This window comes from Osmia lignaria, chromosome 8 (genome assembly GCF_051020975.1).
Source record: "Osmia lignaria lignaria isolate PbOS001 chromosome 8, iyOsmLign1, whole genome shotgun sequence".
NCBI classification, from domain to species: domain Eukaryota; kingdom Metazoa; phylum Arthropoda; class Insecta; order Hymenoptera; family Megachilidae; genus Osmia; species Osmia lignaria.
Genome location: NC_135039.1, coordinates 10,515,928 through 10,538,334, shown reverse-complemented (window position 1 = coordinate 10,538,334; position 22,407 = coordinate 10,515,928). Strand labels below are relative to the sequence as shown.

Genomic DNA, 22,407 nt, shown 5'->3' with positions numbered 1-22,407 from the left:
AGAAAAAAATGAAAAATAACAAAGTTCAGTCATTGCATTAGTATTATCTCACTGATATATCCGATTCCAGATCATATTATCTCGAGCCTCAAGTGTCATGTTTCCACTTGACATAGCATTTCGGGCCTTCGCCTGGGTATGTTGTTTTTACGTTTCAAGTGGTCTCCGAACCTATCCTTTGAACAGCAAGAAACCGACAATTTTCGGATCGGCCCGTTCCTTCACCTCCGTATCACAACCCAATAGAACTTTCGATACTTGGCAACGGAAAAATCTCTGGAAAATTAACATTGTCCTTTTTCAATAATCACAGAGGTTCTTATTAACATTGCTCTTTTATGTACAGCGTATCACCGAAGATAATTGATCTGTTTAAATATATTTAGACGATAAAATTTGTCTAAATTAAATTAGATTAAGTTCATAAATAATTTCATCGATTTTGAAATGAATCCAATAATACCGCAAGATTTCAAATAAATTGAAACCCAAGTGACGGCACGAAACGCTATCTCAAGTGCAAATGCATAAACCTTTCCTTCGATGCAACGGCAAAGAATCGACAAATTTTTCGGATAGGTCCGTTGCCTCCGTTCCTTTGGAACGGCACGCAGCAAAACGAAACTCCTCGCCTGTAGTGGCCCAGTCCTATTGCCGAACCGTTTCTATCAAGAAACGAAAAAATATTGTCCGAGCCGTAGCACGCCGTGGCATGCAACGAGGCAACGTCTGCCTATTCAAAAGGGTTCGGAACGGTGATACGATACGGGCGTTGGATACAGGTGGATACTCGGCTTAACATTTGTCGCAAGATTCTCTCGATACCCACGCTATGCCACTGCGTTTGTTCACGTCCGAGCGCGTTTCAGAGCCAACGCTCCCGAGGTTAGGTGCGCGCTCTACGCGCCCTCCTATTGGCTAGTGCTTTTTCGTTAATAATTCAAAAACGAAGCTTCAACCAACATTTTGGTAAAGGAAAAAGTTGTTCAGAATCACCCCAGCAATCCCCCATTTCCGGGTGTTATAGGAGTTATGAGATACCCTGTATAGTTCAAATAAGTATAAGCTAAAGCATCAATGGCTCGTGTATGGATAAACATATTGCACAGATTTTTTAACCTTCGGATCAAATAAAATAGTATAAAATGCTATATACTTATTAGGTATGAAAATTAAATTCATTGTTGTTGAATGTAAAATCCTATTATCTAAAAAAAAAATATCAAAATCCAAGTTGATCCCTCAACTACCGACTCTAGACAATCGCTATATTCGCTCTATCAAGCACACAATCTCCATCATTCCATTCCACTCAATTATCATAAAAAAGTATTCAGTCTTTCAACAGCTAACGCGTAGAACAATTATGTAACAATTCTCCTTATTCCTTCTAGGCCCTGCAAACGTATAAATTCCAACTATACATCAAAATAATTGTCCTTGATTACTGCATTACGATCTTCCATGCTCTTCGTTCCTTTCAGATGACACTTGCCTCTAGGCATTTGCTGAGGGAACTCGCTGAACTACGTATAAAGAATACTACGGTCCCCGTTACCCCTTGCAATATATTCCTTGAAATAAAAAGAAGAAATGATAGATAGGAAAAACCGTCTATATAGGAGCACGTTCAGAGGAGAGCGCGGTAGGAGTTAAAAATGAGCCAGACGCCACTCCGCGCGATGCTGTCCCAGCGACCCGTCGTCCATGAGTTAAAGACGAGTTCAATGAACCGTTCAGTGCCTATGGAAGATAACAATCAATTAGTACACAGTAAAATATTTCTAGTTGTCCGTTTGTTGCCCTGCCGATAGTGTCCGTCGCCTATGTATTAGGGATGTGCGGCCCGACTAATGTGTCGGTTCGGAAAACATCGGGCGGGTTCGGGCGGGCGTCCGATACATGCGCGCAGTCGGGTAGCCCCGACTATTTCGGGTTCGGTCGGGTACAGTCGGGCTGCTTCGGACGAGCTCCCGCGGGCCGCGACCCAACTCTCAAGTACTTGTTAATACATCCGCCCGAGTCCGCCCGATTTTCTCCGAGCCCTCCCGAGCCCGTAATATCGGCTACTCCCACATCCCTACCGTGTATTTCTCACCCGGCGCCTATGTTTTGTTTTTCGAGTCAGTCACGCAATACGCGACGCGGCTTCTTTGATGAGAGTTACAGTTTGGTAGTTTATAATAAAGCACTATAATTTCCTTAACATTAGTCTTTTTACCTAGGGATTTTGTAAACATATTGGCCAGACTCTTCTGATTAAAATGAGACCAAACGCGATATAATTTGGAGCATATTTACTTTATTTTTATGTACAATTTTTTTTCGTCCATATGGTCCAAATTATGTCATGTTTGGTCTCATTTTAATCAGAAAAATTGTACCAATATGTTAAAACAATTTGCAACTAAAAAATTCTAAAAATAAGAAAGTTAAACTGCTGTTAATTTCTCGGCTGCTACGGCTCTCATGTTATCATTCTCTTTTATCGCCGGAGATCAAAAGCAGCCGCAGCACTCTCGCTCTAAAAATCCTGTCTATCCTGCCCACATTGTCCATTTTCGCTTCTCAGCTTACGGACAACTAGAGAGATTTCACTGATATTAACCTCTCTTTGATACGTGTCTAGAAAAACCAAGTATACTCACCTTTGGCATGCCTGATTTAATACACTGAGCCAAGATAATATCTTCCTCCTCTTCTGAGAGACTCAGGTTATCCTCGAACGTTACAGGCTTCTTCGGCTGATGCTTCTTTTCTTTATACTCTGGGTGGCGATATGACGCGGTCGAGGAAGACACCTTTACCGAATTCGTCACCTTCGACTTGTCCATAGTTTGTGGCAATGACTGTGATATCAGTGATGAAATGTTCAACCTAACCTAAAATTAACATAAATGTTAATACGGTCAGGTGCAAATTAAGCTTCTGGTAGTTGACTACCCTTAACCCTTAACCCTTTACCAAGCGGGGTCTCCTGAGGACCCCATGGTATTTCTAAAATTTCTGAACATTTCAGTGTGGAAGATTACTCAAATTAGGTTCTTTGGAAGTCTAAAAATATATTTCAGTTAAATAAGCATTGCTGGCCGCTGGGCCGCGGTTTTGTGGGCCTAAAGACAGCAGCTCCCTTTTATTTCTAAGTCGAGGGAACCGCCTGGTCATAAATGGACGGGTCCGCGCTCACCCCCACATTATTATACCATAGATGCCAATGCATTCAACAAGAAATAAATCAATCCAAATATGTAACATAGTGTACCAACTGGGGCTCTGCCGGAACCACAAGTGTGTTTTTATTTTTTTTTATATTTTTGAGCGGACGTATTATAGCACTAATTTTGTAATATTTATCTTAAACGGATCCGGGACAGATATAAATATCAAGAATAAATTTGTTGATATAGTTACGGCAGAGTCAGCAAAAATCACCCTCTGGGGTCTTTCGAGGACCCCCCTTGGTATGTTAAGGGTTAAGAGGAAAATGTAACAAGGAAACCTTGGGCATTGCTGCTCTTATGCACTCGCTCAAGATAGCTTCGTCATCCGAATGATTAGGACTGTCATCGGAAAGCTCGTTATCATTCTCCAACGATGTACGGCAGAGAGGTTTACGAAGAGCAGGGTTTCTGTTACCACTTTCTACGGGAGAAGATGATGGTGTACCGCATATGTTGAATCTCTGTGACACAGCTTCTGTCTTCTGTGCAAAAGGGATGCAGCTCGTTAGCGGAGGCGTTATCTGACGAACCTAAATTTCGAATATTAATAGAAATACCTCAGGGAGCTAACAAGTCTCAAAGAAGTATATATACCTTTGGTATTCCCGACTGAATACATTCATGAAGAATTTTTTCATCCTCTCCGGAAAGATTGGAGCTCTCGTCTGACAGATCATTTCTCTGGCATTCAACTTCACTGGAAGGTTTGGCTTCCTCAATTTTCTCAACGTCCTCCTGAACGCTTGGCATAGACAATGCTGAAAGGTTCGACTGCGAGCCTACAGGAGAAATATCCGCTGGGGTGTCTTCTGTGCAATACACGTGCACAGTGTCCGGAGCGGCAACAACTTCTATACCAGTTTTATTTGTTTTAGCAGCTGTTGCCGGAGTGTCAACCGAGGTGACAGGAATGCTGGATTCCAATCTGTTCAGAGCAGGTGCTCTTTGACACCGGCCTAGCATGTTGGACGATTCAGGTTGTACGGATTTCTGTACAGTTGATGTTTTGAAAGACTGTCTATACCTGTAATACATTTACCAATGTTCAATATTTCTAATTGTCTTCGTTGGCATGATTTAAAGCCTTAGAATGAGGAGGACAGTCCACCTCAACATTTCAAGAAGATATTAAATATGGCAACAAATTAAATGGTCAATATTTAAATCCATTTTCGGTAAGTATATGAATCAACTTTCGGTCAGTATTTTATTACCAAAATGGTCAGTATAAAAATACTAAACGGTTAGGTTAGGATAGGTTAGTACCCACCCTGGTGGGACCCGCCGCCATAAGGGAGACGGGGGGTGATGACGCCGACCGCTATTCACTCCCCGACGCGACGGATAGGGGTGGGGTATACGGGCGACAGGGCCCGCGTGCCCTAGCGCCCCAGGGAAAGAAGTCGAGCCTCCGGGAGGCTCGACCGCGGGGGTGGACTGTTGGGGTAGGAGGGGTCGTGGTGTACCCTCCCACCCAGATGAAAGAGCCCGGACCCGGATCGGACTCGGTGGTGAGCGAGCGGGGAACCCGTTCCGAATCGGGGGCCCGGCCTCGCCCACCCCGGGGGGTCCGGTGATTCCGGACGGGGAACGGTAGGACCCTCCCACGTAGGGAGTAGGCGTTGGCCCCTTTGAGGGGTGCAACGCAGCCCAAATATTCCTCCTGGTGGGTGGCCAGCCGTGGCTCGCCTCAGCCCCCAGGGGGATGACTGGGCGGGCCTCAGGCATCAGATGAACGCCATTGCACGCGGACCCGCGGTGCAGCCGGCACCGGAAGCCGGCGGTGATATGGTTCCTCGGTCTATCTCGTGCGGGCGGGCTGGGGGCACAGCTCAGCCTCACCGCAGCCCGTAGGTAAGACCGAGGCGGAATCTGCAGGCGTCCCGGACTGGGGGCCCGGGGCGTCATTGCACGCAGTCCCCCGAGATGGAGCCGACACCGGGTGCGGTCCTCGGTGTCGACAATAGGGGAGTCCAGTATAGGACCCGCAGCCTCCCCTCAACGCCAAAGGAGGCCGCCGTTGGGTTTTAATTGGTAAGAATCCACCTCCCCCAGGGGGGGAGGTGGCAGGGTGTCTTATGCAAGATTTCTCCACGTTAAAAAAAAAGGTTAGGTTAGTACATAAATAGCGAATGGTCAGTATGGAAAGATACTGACACTTCATATTTAAATACTGACCAAAAGGGATTAACTGACCAGTAAAATAAGCCATTAAATATACCTGTTATTTTGTATACCCATACTGATGCATGCAGCCAACATATCTTCGTCATCTTCGTCACCGTCGCTGACTTGCTCTTGATCCTTCTCAGTTTCAACGTTATTTATCTTTTCTACCGACGAAGTTTCTTTAACATCTTTCCCAAGATCATTCGAGTTTTTCTTCAAATCGTTCTCCATTTTGGAGCTGTTTGTAATCTTCAATTCATCATCAATAGTGAGAGAACTGAGGCTAGTGGCCGTAGAAAATTCAATGGGTGTTGACTCTTCTTTAAAGGTGGCGATGTCATCTTCAAAAACACTGCCTCTTGGTACGGGACACTTTGAATATGCTGAAAACGACATTCGTTAAGAAAACTATGTACATTGAAACGTGCAATTTTCAAATAATATTTCAATCTGGATAGTTTGAATTATTTCTTCACTGACAATCAATAGCATTGCATACATAAATGTCGAACCGACGGTCTTACTGCTTCTTCTGGTATTTTGCTTATGAAATCCGTACACTGACTCTTATGATCACGAGGACTCAGAGGAACAGTTTGTGTTGGTGAATCTGGTAATTCGCTTGGCGACACAACACCACTAGTCCTGCGACTGTACAAAATTCATTTACATATAATTATTATTTCTCTTTCAAGTAATACTCTATCTGTCCCATAATAATAGTAACAAGCGAATATTTAAACAGGAATTATTGGCAAATGCAGCTGTAAGTTATGTTGTAGCGCAAAATTGCGAAGCTTTCAATCAGAATCAATGTTTCATGACATCTGTCATTTGTGTTGACACATCTTTCAATTTTTAGGTTAACCTACATTATTTCGAATTATAACTATTATTATAATTTCATCCGCTGATCGAAATCAATTATTTTATTTCAATTGAATATCAAACCATTATAAAAGTAGGATGAAAAAAATTGTCCAATTCCTGATGCATCAAAAGAAAAACTAAAAGTTACAGAAAGGTGCAATTATGTTAGCTGCAAAAGGAAATTATTGAAAAATCCAGAAACTATCTGAACACTCAAAATAAAAATTAAAAATAATATTTTTAATTTATTGTTTAATTTAATCTAATTTTTTTATAATAAATGCGCTCTATATTTATTTTCTTTTGCTACTATTATTATGGGACAAATTAAATTCATCAACTCCTACTATTATTATGGAACAGAGGGAGTATATAAATTACCTAAAATCACTTATGACGGAACTGCGATCATCATGTATCGAATGCTGTTCAAACCCACTCAATGAACCAAGAGAGCTGCAACGTGAAAACATCAATGGAGTTTGCTCTGCATAATAATCTTGTCTACTAAATGTGACCATCTTGCCTGAAATCATAATAAACATCATTTTCTATAACATTCTCTATTTAAAACATATAATAACATAACAAACCTTCTTTATCTACGACTCTAGTGTTACTTTTTCCTTCTATGGGACTATCAGTTTCATCCGATATACGTAATCCATTCATATTAGAAGCAATTCCGCTACGCTCTGCTCTATCTGACACATTATCAGCTTTCTCCGAAGAATCTGTGGACGATACTTTAGAAATGATTCCAGTGACATTGTTCCTTTGCGTCGTGGCGCTACTAAGAGAATTAAGAGAATTGGCACGTGAGAAACCATCCGGTGTCCCTGCTTGATAGTAATTAATCAACTTCTCAGGGGAAGGGCAGCTAGGCTTGCGAGTCTGAGAAGTTTTGGATGTTTTCAACTCTTTCTCAACGAGAAGAGATTGCTCTTCGTTACAATTCAAAGACAGAGCACGCTCAAAGCACAGATCTTCCTTGCGACCATGATCGTGGACTTTCTTATTATGTTTCTTCTGCGAATCCACAGATTCTTTTGTATCTTCAAGACGTAAGTCGGACATGGAAGTGGCGGTAGAAAAATTGAAAGGTGTCTCATACGGAGTTCCCTCCGTACAATATGTTTTTATAGTGTCTTCCTGTACGCTGCCTGGAAAATATTCAGGACTCTGTTTCTCATCGTCGTCCGTATCGTCCTCGGCATATCTTAAACTGTAATCTGTCGGTTGATCGAGATCCGTTTCGGCATAATCTCCAAATAAATCTACTTTGGAGTCGCGTTCCCTGTACTCTTTCTTGCAAGATCGAACGGTTCGGGTTGAATTCTCAATCGAATGATTTTCACCTCCTGTTTTTCTTTCCCGATACTTTTTACTATAATCTACTGGCTGTTCGGTTGTCTCGTCTTCGTACCTCCGCCCGGTACTTCTCTCCATACCAATCAATTTTCTCAGCCGCTACTTTCTGTTTCGAAAATCTTTTCTGTTTCTTACTTATACACGTACGACCTTTACCTGCCGATCAATGAAGAAACATATAGGGTCCAAATGATCAAATTCCTTTCGAAAATGTTAATGATCAATTACTGTCACCATCCTTGGTGAGCCTGGCATTGACGCTAATTACCTCGTGTGGCGAACCGCAAGGGTCGACATCCTGACGTATTAAATACCGAGGCTGCGGCGGCTTCTCATACTATAGGTTGATTAAACCCTAGATCTAGGGAAACTTAACCTCGAGCGGGAAGAAAAAGAACCAGAAAAAGGTGGACAATGATGTGTATTTATTATTATATATTCAAATACTTGTTTTATTTGTTTAATTTGTCAAAAAACATATGTAATATACATAGAAATTTTGCGCGCAAAAGTGGATCTTTTCTGACACATTCTGCAATGATCAACAATGTTCGACAGACTCCAACCCCTTTGTTTTATACGTCCGTGCCTTATAGATAGAAACTGTTAACCTCTTCCTCTTCCTGTCTGAGAGCCTCCAGGTTGATTTTGTTGATTAAGCCAAGGGGCCGAACCAGTACCTCTACCTCTTTGATTCTGACCTCTACCTCTTCCACGAGCTGCAATAAAAATGTGTTAATATATTAGTAAATGTAATTGGTTGTAACTTATAAATGTAAGATTAAAATATAAATGAACCTTGAGCACGTAAAATAGCCGATTTTCCTCTGCCAGCAGTTCCTGAACCTTTCCCGCCAGGTCTTTTAAACATCGGTGCATTTTTTAACATATCTGGTAATATGAGGAACCTAATCTTAGATCCTCTAATGTAAACGTTTTCTAATTCTACTTCTCGACCATCTCTGTAAGTAACTGTGATGTTTTGCATTTGGCAGTTCATATTGTCTTCGGCTTCAATTAGTTTTCCACGATAAACTTCACCGGTGTTTGTTTCACAGGTTACGATATGACCCTCCGCTTCATGGAGTACTTTTATCGGTACTCCAATCGACATTGTGATTATCTTAATTTATTAACGTAAATGTTAACGCTTAAAAACTTTCTTAATTTATTCAAAATTAAGAAGTTCTTATATTATAAGCATTTAAAGTTTACAAATATCAAGCGCGTACAATAACCTCACTTTCAAACATGTACACACGTTTACAGTGTCCTCTCGCGGTGCGTCTTAACGCTACTTATATAGGAGCAATGACTACAGATCCAACAAGATTGAATATGCCTTTGTTTTCAAGGGATTTTGAATTTGTGCCTCGAAAATGATACCGTCTGCTCTATTCTAATATAAAAATGTAAAACACTTTGCACTGCAGCAGTCTAACGCTAGTTGACGGTAACAGCAAATTACTTCGATATATCACCAGATAAAGACTTCATTATAAAGCCTTTGGTGGTGTCGTACGTTAATTATAAATTAATTGCAAAATCAAATTGCCCATGAAACAATAATCTCAAATTTAATCACTCAAAAAAGACCGCCATAAATTGAACATTTTTTTAATTCTATCCTCGCGCCATCTATACAAAAATGGCGGAAACTACTCGGCAATTTATCGATTGGGTTCCCAAGACATATGAAATCTATTTCCATTTCAGAAAAATTATTTGAATTTTGTTTTTAAAAATAAATAATGAGCGAAAACGACTAATAAAGGCGGCGTCGACAGTTTCTTCTTTATGGACATTTTCTTCCTTATCGACCTCGACCGCTACATGTTCCGAAAACTTAGACGGTAAGTTGTTGAGTAGTTTCCGCCATTTTTGTATAGATGGTGCTTGGATCGAATTTTAAAAATATTTAATTTATGGCGGTCTTTTTGAACGACAAATTTGACAAACTTTTAATAATTTTTCCATCTTATAAAAAATATAAACAAAGAGAGTTAAAATTATCCGTTCTCAGTTATGAATGCAAGGTGTGGTAAAAGAAGGGCTGGTAAGACAGGCACGAGCATTCCAGATTATTTCAAGGCTTACAAACTTCATAATAATAATTTTAATAAACCAACAACTAATTTTTATTTTACAACAATACCAATCATTTCTGTTCACTCTTTTTTTAATTTTTTATTCTTTTTATTTGTAATTTTTATACTTATATTTACAATCATCCTAAATAATTCCCTATTCCTCCATACAATTTTTACATTTCCACTCTTATTCTTTTAACTTTTATTTCAAATATGATAACACAGTGACTCGTTAAATTTATTCACTGCATTACCAACCATCATCTACATAAATTTTTTAATAAGAATTTGTTCGAAAGTCTGAAGAAGAAAGAGCGTTGAAACTTATCAAATATAAAGTTTATTGATAAAAGTGTTGTATAAAGTTTATTTTTTCATTAATAATGAAGGTTAGTGTTTATTGAAAGTTATTACGAGTTAATTACAAATAATTTAGAAGAAACAATTCAACACCAGACTTCAGCATAGAGGTCACCGTCATGAATGATTCGGATGCCCAAAATCAAAATGAAATGGTAGAAGGTAATCATGGTTGAGCTGTAGGAAAGAGAAAGAAAAAAACAGAAAACATATCCTGAACCTGTTAATGCAGACTCATCAACAGGATACCCTAGCGGAGCCTAGAAGATAGCATTACATGGACGGTTACAAGGACACGAAAAAGTGGAACCATTTCTGTAAACCTTTCATTTTAAGAGGCAATGTACTCTATTTCGTACCTATTGTTATATTTATCTAATTTTTTTGTTTTTTTCAACTAACATCACGTATTTTCGTAATTGACAATACTAATTAAACTTGTGGACGAGGAACGATCCGGAAGTATATCAAACAAAAACAAAATAAGTAGAACGTGTCCATTTTCAACCATGAAAGAACCTAAGAGCTAAAAGCGGTTTTTCAAAGGATGGTAAATCGTAATGATATATAATATATATTAAAATCGACGTGTTATTTTTAATCGCTTAAACATACTAATATCAATCATGCAATAATTACAAGCATCATTACGTCCTTGTACAGAGTGTCTCAAAAAAGGTTACATGGATGTTGAAATGAAAAAGTGCTTTATCATTTTGCAGTCTACCACCTTATATATTTAAATAATGGCGGCGTGAAGAATTGAAAAAACAAAGCTGTAAATTGCAAAATGGTACAGGACCTTTCAACTTTCAAGGACTATAGTTTTTACAGTATACAATGTTTTTGAGATACCCTGTATAGTCAGCCGAGGAGCACGAATGTCACCGTTCTTTTTAACCAATCTCAAATTTTCTTCCATTCTCTCACACCTATCTTCTTCTGACTATAGGCAGGATTCAGAGCCGCCCCTAGAGGTAACGGGGCCCCATCCGGATCCGTTCCTGAAATTCATTCTAAAGTAACATTTTTTTTTTTTTTTCAGACGTGGAAGCCCCTAATCGTGGAGCCCGGGACGCGTAGCCCACCTGCCCTTCAGCTAGGGGCAGCTCTGGCAGGATTACACCGTTACATCTTAGAAAAATATGCTATGCCTGAAATAGGATGAAGGCCCAACCATTCCATTAATATTACCGATATTATACTTCAATCTAAGCCAGAACGAAACTCTTTCGCGGCAACGAGTCCCAACAAACTACATACGTATATAAATGGCATGCGAGACGGTTTTTTAAACGTAGGTGCTCATTGGAAGGATCACAACAAAAGAAATGTTTTCAAATAATAATCGTATGATTTCAATACATGCAATATATATATATATATATACATACATGGTGTAATTAAAATTCTTTATCTAGGGGAAAATGACAAGTGTCTTTCAAAATGGCATTTGCGTCCAACACTTGAATAAATCAAATGTAACAAAGTGTCAAATGTATTGGCCAAGGTGAGCCTTTCCATTAAAAATGATTGAATAAAAAAAATGATAACATCTTAGTTACACCGATAAGCATACATAAATGAAAAGATTGAGAAACACACCATTTCTGAAAGAAATAAACAATGAACAACGTGTAGAAGTGCGTTAACAATGTGCTGTTTTAGTTATATTGAAACAATACGATTTTTATTTATAACATTTTCTTCGTACGACGATTACAAAAAGTTGAAAAACCTGTGACGACCGATCAAGTCCTCGTTTCTGTACACATAAATTTATGTTATATTGTCCATTAGACATTATGCTTAGCGTGTTTGTCTGGTGAATGTGACGGCAAATATTGTATAAGTTATGCATTAAACGTAATTTTATATCACGAATAGAAGTGGGAAACTTTAATCCGCCTCTTCTTGTTACTCGTCTATTATATATATTATGCTCGGTTTACTTTCTCCTCTAGATACATAAATTCACTAAATGAAAAAAAAAAATCAAAAAAAAAATCAGGAGCATCGATAACGTGGTACTGAAAATTAAGAACGATTCACTTTATTCTATATAACGTAATCAATACAAGGACTTCTTGCATTCGTAAGAGTTCGTTCGATATTTATCGCTATCGGCTATCACGCAGAATTTTAATAGACGAAGGTTTCGATACTTCCATTTTCTTTTCTTCAGAGAAACAAAGAAAAAAAAGTAGAAAAAAAACGCAAGTATATCTCAAAGACAGCAACAAACGTGATGGTACGATACAGTGCGGTGATTTTTTTTTTTTCGTTTCTCTCTCTCTTTCTCTCGTTCTCACTCTCTCTTTTTTTCCTTTCTACCTTCGCAGAATAATCGCAAAACGACCCAGCGACGACTATCGATTCTCACACACGATAAAGAAAATAAAATTACAATATGCGAGAAAATGATTCGAAAAAAAAAAAAGAAAGAAAATTTACTAAACAACAAGGACGCGTGTATGTTTATATATATATGTATATATATATATAGTTCGCTCAAAATTTTTTTTTTAATAGAAGCGACATAAAACTCAACACTTACTTCTTCCTACGAGCTAACCTAAGAAGAGTCAGAGACACATAAAGAAAAAAAGAAAAGATCATAATGTTCGTTTTAAAAATATTGCAACATAGAAGAAAATGGTTAAAGACGGAGAATCGTTTCTGATCTGTTCGCAATTTTGTGATCGAATTAGGACGATAGTCGTCCCTTCGTCGAGGGGCCTTCGTTCTCTTTTATCGGGTCGGCCGTGTTTTTAGACGTTTCATCGTACAATTATATTAGCACCAATATACAATAATATCTGTCGTGCATCTTTTGTACGTACGATTCGTAACAAGGGCGAAAAAAAAAAAGAAGAAGAAGAAACTCGAGAAAATCGATTGGACAAGTCCGACACAATCGATTCTCTACTGCAACGACCAGTAGGGAATCCAGATAAATATTACAGGGTTCACTTTTTGCGGAGATTCGTGAACACATGGCGTAAATAATGATTTGCAATATAGTTTGAAACATATTTAATGAGGAATAATGCTGGTTATATTCACGTGAAATTGGACATAAACACACAGTACTACTTATACTTCATTGCATTATTTATGAATCAATAGACTAATATACTTAATAATTATTAGACTAATTGTTAACCTAGGATTGTGATCACCCATCAACGTCAGCCACTACCTAAGCAACATTCCCTTTTTTTTTTTTACTTTTTGATATACGAACGAAACAGAAATATATATAAAATTTGTATTTTTTTTTTTTCTTTAAATCTTGTTATATCTCTCTCTCGCTCGCGCACGCGCGCTCTCTCTCTCTCAATTCAAATCAGAACTCCCGATGAGACGCGTCTTGGACAAGACTGACCGCACCAAGAATTCGTTTAGTTTAAAAAAAAAAAAAAACAAACATTTCATACGTAAATTTTGCGTTTTTAAGTAAATTAATAAACATAATATAGAATGATAATAAACCGTAATAATCGTAGATAATAATAGGTAATAGTAGTAGTAAGCTGGCAGCAGTTAGAACCAAATATATTCTCGATTAAAACTCTCGCAAATACGACAATCTGACAATGGCACTGACATTCAAATTTCGAAACACATTCGTACACGTCGCACGCATTCTTAATTTCTGTTTATTTATCTTTTTTTTTTATCTTTCTCTTGTATCTATATCTCGGTTTCACCTAACCTCAGAAATTTCGTGTTTCCCGGTGTTTCTACGTTTGCGTGTTACCAATTTTTATTCCCATTCTCCCCCTTTAGTCCTCTCTCTACCCCGTTAAACGCTACTCATTCTTTCCTGTGTTCTCACACTCGTTACTATGTTTCTTTCTCTCCCCCCCATTCTCTCTCTCCCTTTCACTCGTGCACCCACCTCTCCCTTTCTCTTTCGTTCACGATTCTCGCATTCACCCGTTTCGCCCCTCGACGTGCAATCAGCTGCCAGATAATTTATCTCGTTTTCTCCGTTTTATATTCTGTTTGTTTATATAGTTATATAACCATTTTCCCAACGACTACGCACTAAATAGTTCAAATTTTTTGCACTTTTTCACCAACAACAACCGGATTGTTGCGCCGAATTTCTTGAGCGCCCATTTCTCTATAATCAAATTTGCAATCGTGCTTGTCACTGTATCGATGCACAGAGCAGAACAGTCCTCCACAACGGCACTCGAATCCTGTAACAAAAGAAGGAACAGAGAGAGAGACACATCAACCATGCACATCTGTGAAAATGAACACTGAACACGTCCTAGGGATGTTTTCCACTCACCCGTCAAACCAACTTTTTTGCGACACACGGCGCAACGATTTTTCTTCTTCTTTGTTTCTTTGTCAGTCTCTTTGCCATCAAAGCAGTCGTCCGCGTCCCCACTACTCACTGATCCTTCTGCTACTGCTCCGCTGCTAATACTCACTTCGCTTTCCTGATCTTCCCTATTTATCTACAATACAGATCAATTTGTTATTCTCTATTCGAGTATCCCAGAATCTGAATAGATACCAGGTGACAGATACCTGAAGAAAATGAACGGTTGAACCATAAAAAGTACAACTTTCTAATTGTACGTATACTTAAACGAATAACTCACTTCTTTGGGGTTGGGTAGATCCGTTGTTGGTTGAGGTATGGTAGGAATGGTGGGTTGCGCGGTAGTTCCTGTTGCCGCAGGACTACCAAAACCGCCTTGCAACGTACCAGCGTTACCAGAGACGGTCTGCGAAGGTGGTACAGTAGAAGCGGAGACAGGTGGTTGCTGTTTCTTCTTCAGATTTTCTTTGTAACAAAGAGAACAAAGGCCATCCGTGGCTGGCGAGCCGTAAAATCCACAGCCACTGCGGCAGAGAGCTTGCATTGGATTAGATTCTCGTTCCATCTTGTCTGATTATTCCAAGGTGGATAGCGATGATCGAACAAGTCCTTAATTTCTTCCTATTTGCAATCACTCGTGAAGCTCCAAGTAGTTGCAATCAGCTAGACGAACAATTATGCGTCTTTTGCCACAACTTGCTCTTTGGTTGCTCCGTCACGACCGCGTGTCACCATACATTCACCTATCAAAACCAATAACTGTTTAGCGTTCACTTTCATGGTCACAAATGAAACTATGTACATGCAACGCTAAATCTCAAATTTGAAGCAAGTAACCGTGTTGGCTTAAGAATAATGAAAAATCACAACGGTATATGGAACAAGGCTTTCGCTGTCACAGCTTTGGTCCTCAACGATGAGACAGCAAGATTTAAATTTAGATTCAAGTTCTTGCTCACACATATCCTTTGTTACGTACAAATTTGTCACTTATTGTTTAAAAACCGTATTCGAACTACTATGCGGATCACGAGGAACTTTTAAAAGGATATGAAAGGATAGGGAGCACATTATATGAAACACAGATACGTCCAGTACGTTTGTGGAATTTGATAAAAACTGAACACACGAATTTTCATATCGAATTTGCACTGGCACACACGCGCACTCGTCCAGGACTATGCATAGAATAGAAATAGTCAGCAACGGATAATCTCGAGACCAAGGGCCGTTCCCTCGTGTAAAACTGATCTGTGGTGAAGAAAGAAAGAGAAAGAGAGAGAGATAGAGGGAGGGAGAGAGAGAGAGAGAGAGTAATTCCTACAAGGGCAAATAAAATCGTGAAGTCAAGAACGAAGAGAAAACAAGTGACAACGAAAGGAAAGAAAAAAAGGGGAGGATGAACGAACTGAACACGATCGGGGATGGAATTTCGAACGCATTGTCCGGGGACGATTGAGGGTTTTTCTTTTTTTTTTTTTCTGATCGGCGCAATAAAATTCGATGGAAGAGGCGTGATCGGGAAACGTGATATTACTCACTTTCCAACACGCAGTCGTGTCGCAACCAACGCACAACATGGAGTAAGAATTCGTTCGAAGCATTTAAGTGGGCTTCGTATATCCTTATCACGACGTTAGACGAGCCGCGCATCGATAGTCGACGGACCCGTCGGTCGTGTCGGCTCGTTTTCTTTTTTCCGGGCTCGGTCTCGTGTATCTCGGCACAATTCGCAGGCCACTGAATGCGCGCGTTCGCTTTGTCCGTCGAGGCTCGAGCAAGCTAAAACGACGAAACGTTACCAAATAGCTCGTTCCCTTTCCCTCTTTCTCTCTCTCGCTCTTTGTGTGCAACTTCGCGCTCGAGCGCTCGATATTACTTCAATCCCGAGGAACCTGCAAGGACGGAGGAGAAACAACGATAACGACGACGACGGCCGAATGTTTTCATGATGGCGATTCGTACGGACGGGCAGCTCTGGGCGGACGTGCAACCAGCGACCGCGGTGTACACCGCACCACCAAGTTATTCCACGATAAGGTTAGGTATTGTGAAGCATAATTTGCACGAGCCTCGCCTTTTACGCAGCTAACTACTTATAAATTAGTAATACGTCGTATAACCTTCGTTTATTTTAATAACGTTTAACTTTTCTTGTACAATATGTATAACAAAATTATACAAAATAAAATCAAATATTCCACTGATTTTTACTTGAATTTCCCACTTATTTTCTTCTCTTCCTCTCTTTCTTTTTTAAATACATACGTATTACACGACTTACTCGTCTCCTCTCCTTTCCCCGCGCCTGCGCGAACGCACGATTATTCTTTCTACGTTAGATTTATCATCCTCTTCACGATTTCCCTTCTCTACGATGATCGAACCCTTAACGCGTGCTTTTTCTTCGGTAAAAGTGAAAAATTAATACGCACTACTCTATTCGATCTACAACGCACTCTGATAATACTCCAACAAGGAACATTACATGACGATACGTTTTACTGTATTTCTCAAACGAATCAGTAGATGTCGTAGCGTGAACTCTCGATGCTACCTACGTAACGTAATAAAACTGAAACTACACGTTGTTTGATGTACGCCGACGAATGTAAAAATGAAAGCATAGGAAAAAGATCACTTTCTTTGTTCTTCAGGCTTTTCTTTTATTATTTAGACGTGCAGCGAGGAATATTTTTATTAATTTCTTCGACATCGACAATCAACTACATCAAATTTCATTTCGTTTGGTACGCGCTTTTCTCTTTTGATCAAATTTACATCCCGCGCCTTTCTAAACTTCAAGGAGCGTTTTCACTTTCACGCTATCTGAAAAAAATCTGATTTTTGCAGATTAAAACGCAATCACGGTGTGCGACAGGCTGTCGAATAATAAAATCACTTAATAAAACAAATAATAATATAGGTTATAGTACGGGCGATTAATTGTATCGTTAAATTTTTTTTTTTTTTTCATGAAAAACATTCAAACCTGTTGCTTCGAATGCTTCGAACGAAGCGGAAAAAAAGAGCGTATCCGTTTTTCATGAAAAATAATCGATCGCGATAAATAACGATTAGTAACTTTCATCGTAGCGTGTTTCGGTGAAAACTTGCCATAACGAAAGGGTTAAAGCACGAAATGAACGGGATTTAAATCCGTTACTTCTTCGGAACACGTGACGTCACTGTAGTAATTGAGAACCGAATCAAACGTAAATCACGTGGTAGGAAGTTGTGAAAATAAATACGATGAATTAAAAAAGAAAGTGAAAACTTCGTTTAATCGTGTTCAACGTTAAATACAAAAGATAGATTTTCTGCTTACTCATCGCATACGATAACATTAAATGACTTTGCTCTATCACTTCGTATTTTCCTTTTCGTTAAATTACTAGATCTTTGAAATTTACTTAAAAACGATAATCATATTCTAGGGACACGCGCAGAAACGTCTATCAAGAACTTGGCAATTTATGACATACAATATTAATGAAATCACGTGTTATTTTTTTTATAATTATATATTTATATATGTATATGCTCTTTTCTTATTTCAAAACAATTATATAATACAAAATTAATTGTTCAGAAAATCGTGATATATTTCTAGTGTTATCGGCGAAGATCGATAAGTCGAAAAATCTCGATTTCCGTTGAGAAAAGAAATTGAAGAAATTAATTTTCAAAAAATAAATTACCATATTTTTAAATTATTTGTACAGTTCTATATGCACTGATTATTGTTTTTGATAATCTTATTTTACATGCAACTCTTTTATTAATAAATTTCCATTTTCCTTTTTACCAGCACGCGTTTCTCGCGTTACAGCGTATCGATAGTTTCGAGGGTAAATCATCGAAACGAAAGAGAGCGGGAAACTTGACGCGTTATCGATGTACGATTAAAGATGTTCTTGAGCTCTAATATTAGTTGTCCGTTGAATTTCAATCGTGCAATAAACACCGAAGCGATAGCCAGCCTGTATCAAAATTAACAATGAAATTCTATGACGTAAGAAGAGATGTCGTCATTTTTACATACTGAAAAGGTTCAAATTAATAAGAAACCTTTCATTCTACGGTTGATAGGAATTTTTATCAATTGCAACAAACGTGTCTGAAACGTAAACGGTTCTCTGCGTTGGGGTTATCAGCTGTTTAACTTATTTACGATTAAATTGGATACACACGCGTGATGAATAACCTAAAAAATTTCGTTTCCGCGAATAAAAAAGAAAGTCATCTAGCGCGTTCGAATGTTCTGGCGTTTCCAAAACGAGATTTCGTAAAATGGTGAAATACTTATTTAAAGAAAACGAGAGGAAAATTTCTAACCTCGCATATATAAACGAACAGTTTTTTTCCCCTTAAAGTCAAAATAAATCTGTTAAACGGTTTAACGCGTAATTATTCGGTGCAAATTATTGCTAGTGAATTACGAAATTCTACCGATCGCTATTTTTAACCCTGCAAAGCATAAAGCGCTGCCCAAATACGATTACAATGCAAACAATGACAGCGACGCATAAACACGATGTCGGGTATTCAATGAAAGACACTAGATTAAACGAAAGTTACAGAGTAAATGGAATGGAAATACTTTCTAACGGAAAGTAACTAGCTAGTTGATTCAACGTTACAAACAAAAGCGCGAATCAGCGGTTGCTCTTCCTAAAGACAACTCGCGACGATTTTAACGTGATTTTGTTTACGTTTGACTCATTCCGCATGCTGAACAATGACGCATTCCGTTCTTACATTCCGTTTTTCTTATCTGGAAGCTTTTTATTTGGAATAAGGAAACATGTTTTTGTACAATGACCGATGTTTTTCTACGACTCGAACAATGTCATTTCTCTAATCGTCGCCATTATTTGAAAATAAATAGTTACCATGCGCTACGTACGCCATTTGCAAAAAAGATCGATCTTCCATTCGATACTTTACAATTGTTACAAAGAGTATCGATCGATCGAATATAAGTACCTGCACGATAAACAGATTTAATGAGGAATTTTTTTAACGAATGTTACGCAAATTTGTGCAATTAGAATTGTATTAGAATTACAAATATTTAAAATTCAGTTTCGATTTCGATACGATCGTTCGAGAAAATCGAGAATCGATTACAGATCAAGGAGATCCAGAATCTCAACGCACAGTGGAAATTGTCACTTCGGTTTATAAATAATTCAAAATAATTACAAAAATATATATTGAACATTCAAAACCTTCATACTATGCACACATAACCTTCGCGAACGAAATTATCGAATTATCTTTGGTAAAGTATATTATCTAAGCCTGTACAAGTATTTATTTTGTGGCAATAATAAAAACAGTCTAAACTTGTATTTGCAATTGTGTTTTATTTATCATTTATCCTATAGTCTACTCATTGTTCTTACGAAACGAAGTTCGACACTGCATTCTAATAACACGTGGTTTCAAAATTATATGAGAGATAATGCTAAATAAAAATACAACGGTATAGTAGGAAATGATCTAGGGAAAAAATTCAAACGACTATACGGTTCACGCACGAGTAACGTATGTGCATACACGTTGTCGACAATGGACGATAAAAAGTGTCATTACGCGATATATTATTCCTGCGGTAATTCTACATGCAGCCATTTTACGGTATCACTCGCAGCGAAAGAAAGCGAGGTGTGGCTCGTTCTAATCTACACCAGGCACACAGCATCAACCTGCTAATCGTTTCTATCGTGAACGCACCGTCTGATAGCTGTCAATTTTATTTAAACTTTTACCGCGTCTTTTATTCCTAATTTCACGTCGTCAGCAAGCACATCCGCCATAATTCGTATAATCTATCGAACAAGTTCCCGTAGATCGTTCGATCTTTATAACCTCGCAACTACGCGCACCGATTATCACTAGCATTCGCGAGACAGCATCGCACTGAACATGAGCGCAGAACGTAAAACGCTTCTCTCTCACGTTATGCGCTTGTTCCATGAATACAGACGTAATTAACAATGAGCTGAAAACGCGGTTTAACCACCACCACCCACTTGACACGTACGATGAAAGTGTTTCGATTCTTTCGAATGTTCCATAAAGATAAGAAGTTTAGAAAATCCGACCACGTCATTTTATCCGAATCTTGTACGCATGGAAACGTTTCACAACTTTCGAGCAACGATTAATAATCATCGTGCTGATTCGAAGCGTTCTAGTATCAGTTCTCTTCGGATTTCTAAATATTTTTAATTCGATTAATAATTTCTAGTGATTCCTACTTTTGCATAACCAAATTAGTCGGGAACCGAGGGGAGGGGAAATAGAGTAGCCGTCTCTCTAGTCCGGGGAATACGCGAAGGGCGTAAAGGGGGATAGAAAGGGGCGTAGGGGAGGGATTTTAAGACCAGTGCGGATGTGGGTGCACGGAAGGGGGTATAAAAACCGCGGTGAGAGAAGGGAACAGGGAGGATAAACGCATAAGTATGCATTTGCGCTTGAATCGTATCGGCGCTGCCGTCGTCCAGACACGGCACACACGCACGCATCTGTGCACGCAGTCAAGGAGTAAGAAGAAACGGAACGGACACTAAAGACATGGCTCCTATCCTTGAGAGTATGCACATAGAAATTGCGTCGTTCCCTTTGTCCCACCTAATGCGTATTCCACGTTGCACGGACATCTTTTTTATCAAGAGAAACGTTCAAGGGGGAATAAGAAGAGAAGGGACAGAAACGAGAGAGAACGGCTCGACGACGACGACAGCGACGGGACAAACAAGATTTTCGAGGCTAGGCGAGACGAGGCGAGGCGAACGCAAGAAAATGCGTTAAATCGAAGCGTTTGATTATGTACACGAATTTCACGGGTATTCGATAAAAATAGTCGCCGAATATGAGGCGGGTACCGCGATTGCGACACTTACCAAGAGCTGTTGCGGTGTAGCAGGGCGCAATATGTCAGCTGACTTGACGTGTGACCGATTGTAATCCTGCACCAGTATCCGACATAATTTCTCAGAGGAGCATCAATGCTTCCTTTAAAAATCCAGTTAATTCCAGTTGCTACCGAGCGGTCCGCACTCTCACAAAACACAGATATCGGTTATCTAGTAAACTAGTCCTTTACACCAAACTTCCGATTACGAGTGAGACGACCAAAGCTGCGGACACGGGAACAAATACTGCCGATGACTGGTGTAAAGTTAGATCTCTTACCCTCCCCCACTCTGCACAAAGTACTCAGAACCAGGGTCGACAAGTTCAAACGGGAACTATGATTTCGAGTGAGGACAACTTTTCCCACCAGACGGCGATATCGTCGTCTGGGAAAAAAACGAATCTTGGCAATAGTTATTTAATGATACAAGCTTTCATGTAATATTTAATAAAATCCTAATTTGATTAAAACTGTTGTATCTTTTTATTAAATAGTATAAGATCGATTGAGGTTATGACAACTGTGATTAGAGCCATCTATAGCACAAAGCAAAAAGGACGCTTGCCCCGGGCCCCAGATACTCTAGCGACATCACTGATCCTAACCTATCAACCTTTCATTATACATATATTATTATTAAATACATTAATTAAAATATACAAGCTTTTATTATAATGATACAAGCTTTCATGTAATATTTAATAAAATCTTAATTCGATTAAAACTGTTGTATCTTTTTATTAAATAGTATAAGATTGATTGAGGTTATGACAACTGTGATTGGAGCCATCTACATATAATATAAAGCAAAAAGGGCGCTTGCCCCGGGCCTCAGAAACTCTAGCGACACCACTGATCCTAACCTATCAACCTTTCATTATACATTTTTATTAAATACATTAATTAAAATATAATTACCTTATCAGTGTAGAATTGTTAAAGGCAGATTCATCGATAATATTCCCATGCACCTAAAAATCAAATATTTATTAATTATAAGGTTATATGCTGGTCATCCATTTCTTTTATTCATAATGGGGAATCTTCATTGGT

At 38.9% G+C, this 22,407-nt stretch overlaps 3 protein-coding genes across 6 annotated transcripts; all 3 read right to left on the bottom strand.

Moving 5' to 3' along the window:
- Window positions 1-1,296: 1,296 nt before the first annotated feature.
- On the bottom strand, window positions 1,297-7,985 carry LOC117608889 (adenomatous polyposis coli protein). 2 transcript variants are annotated; one of them, XM_034334614.2, is made up of 9 exons: window positions 7,900-7,985; window positions 6,854-7,787; window positions 6,642-6,786; window positions 5,890-6,041; window positions 5,443-5,773; window positions 3,816-4,245; window positions 3,500-3,751; window positions 2,649-2,882; window positions 1,297-1,743 (listed from the first exon to the last, which is right to left on the bottom strand). In XM_034334614.2, exons 2-9 carry the CDS (start codon window positions 7,707-7,709, stop codon window positions 1,615-1,617), a joined length of 2,529 nt encoding a protein of 842 aa, XP_034190505.2. In that variant the 5' UTR covers window positions 7,710-7,787; window positions 7,900-7,985; the 3' UTR covers window positions 1,297-1,614. The 2 variants fall into 2 exon arrangements, with proteins under 2 accessions (XP_034190505.2, XP_034190506.2); XM_034334615.2 differs by lacking the exon at window positions 7,900-7,985 and having other exon boundaries at window positions 3,500-3,703; window positions 6,854-7,893.
- Window positions 7,986-8,088: 103 nt separating this feature from the next.
- SmD3 (small ribonucleoprotein particle protein SmD3) lies at window positions 8,089-9,299 on the bottom strand. Its single transcript, XM_034334631.2, has 2 exons — window positions 8,430-9,299; window positions 8,089-8,350 (listed from the first exon to the last, which is right to left on the bottom strand). Exons 1-2 carry the CDS (start codon window positions 8,743-8,745, stop codon window positions 8,238-8,240), a joined length of 429 nt encoding a protein of 142 aa, XP_034190522.1. The 5' UTR covers window positions 8,746-9,299; the 3' UTR covers window positions 8,089-8,237.
- A 2,767-nt stretch (window positions 9,300-12,066) lies between these two features.
- Window positions 12,067-21,611, bottom strand: drn (zinc finger AN1-type doctor no). Of its 3 annotated transcripts, none has more exons than XM_034334627.2 (4): window positions 21,341-21,611; window positions 14,707-15,169; window positions 14,388-14,559; window positions 12,067-14,292 (listed from the first exon to the last, which is right to left on the bottom strand). In XM_034334627.2, the coding sequence occupies exons 2-4, from the start codon at window positions 14,989-14,991 to the stop codon at window positions 14,144-14,146; spliced, it is 606 nt and encodes a 201-aa protein (XP_034190518.1). In that variant the 5' UTR covers window positions 14,992-15,169; window positions 21,341-21,611; the 3' UTR covers window positions 12,067-14,143. The 3 variants fall into 3 exon arrangements, with proteins under 3 accessions (XP_034190518.1, XP_034190519.1, XP_034190520.1); XM_034334628.2 differs by lacking the exon at window positions 21,341-21,611 and adding an exon at window positions 16,711-16,930; XM_034334629.2 differs by lacking the exon at window positions 21,341-21,611 and adding an exon at window positions 15,968-16,321.
- Between the last annotated feature and the right edge of the window lie 796 nt (window positions 21,612-22,407).

Excerpts from the sequence above, each read along its gene's own strand:
- LOC117608889 (XM_034334614.2), bottom strand. The coding sequence starts at position 7,709 with ATGGAGAGAAGTACCGGGCGGAGGTACGAAGACGAGACAACCGAACAG. Across the intron at positions 4,246-5,442 it reads ATGGGTATACAAAATAACAG|GTATAGACAGTCTTTCAAAA; the intron begins GTATATTTAATG and ends AATGTATTACAG. Across the intron at positions 1,744-2,648 it reads TTAAATCAGGCATGCCAAAG|GCACTGAACGGTTCATTGAA; the intron begins GTGAGTATACTT and ends TATCTTCCATAG.
- SmD3 (XM_034334631.2), bottom strand. The coding sequence starts at position 8,745 with ATGTCGATTGGAGTACCGATAAAAGTACTCCATGAAGCGGAGGGTCAT. Across the intron at positions 8,351-8,429 it reads GGCTATTTTACGTGCTCAAG|CTCGTGGAAGAGGTAGAGGT; the intron begins GTTCATTTATAT and ends TTTTTATTGCAG.
- drn (XM_034334627.2), bottom strand. The coding sequence starts at position 14,991 with ATGGAACGAGAATCTAATCCAATGCAAGCTCTCTGCCGCAGTGGCTGT. Across the intron at positions 14,560-14,706 it reads ATCTACCCAACCCCAAAGAA|ATAAATAGGGAAGATCAGGA; the intron begins GTGAGTTATTCG and ends TCTGTATTGTAG. Across the intron at positions 14,293-14,387 it reads CAAAAAAGTTGGTTTGACGG|GATTCGAGTGCCGTTGTGGA; the intron begins GTGAGTGGAAAA and ends CTTTTGTTACAG.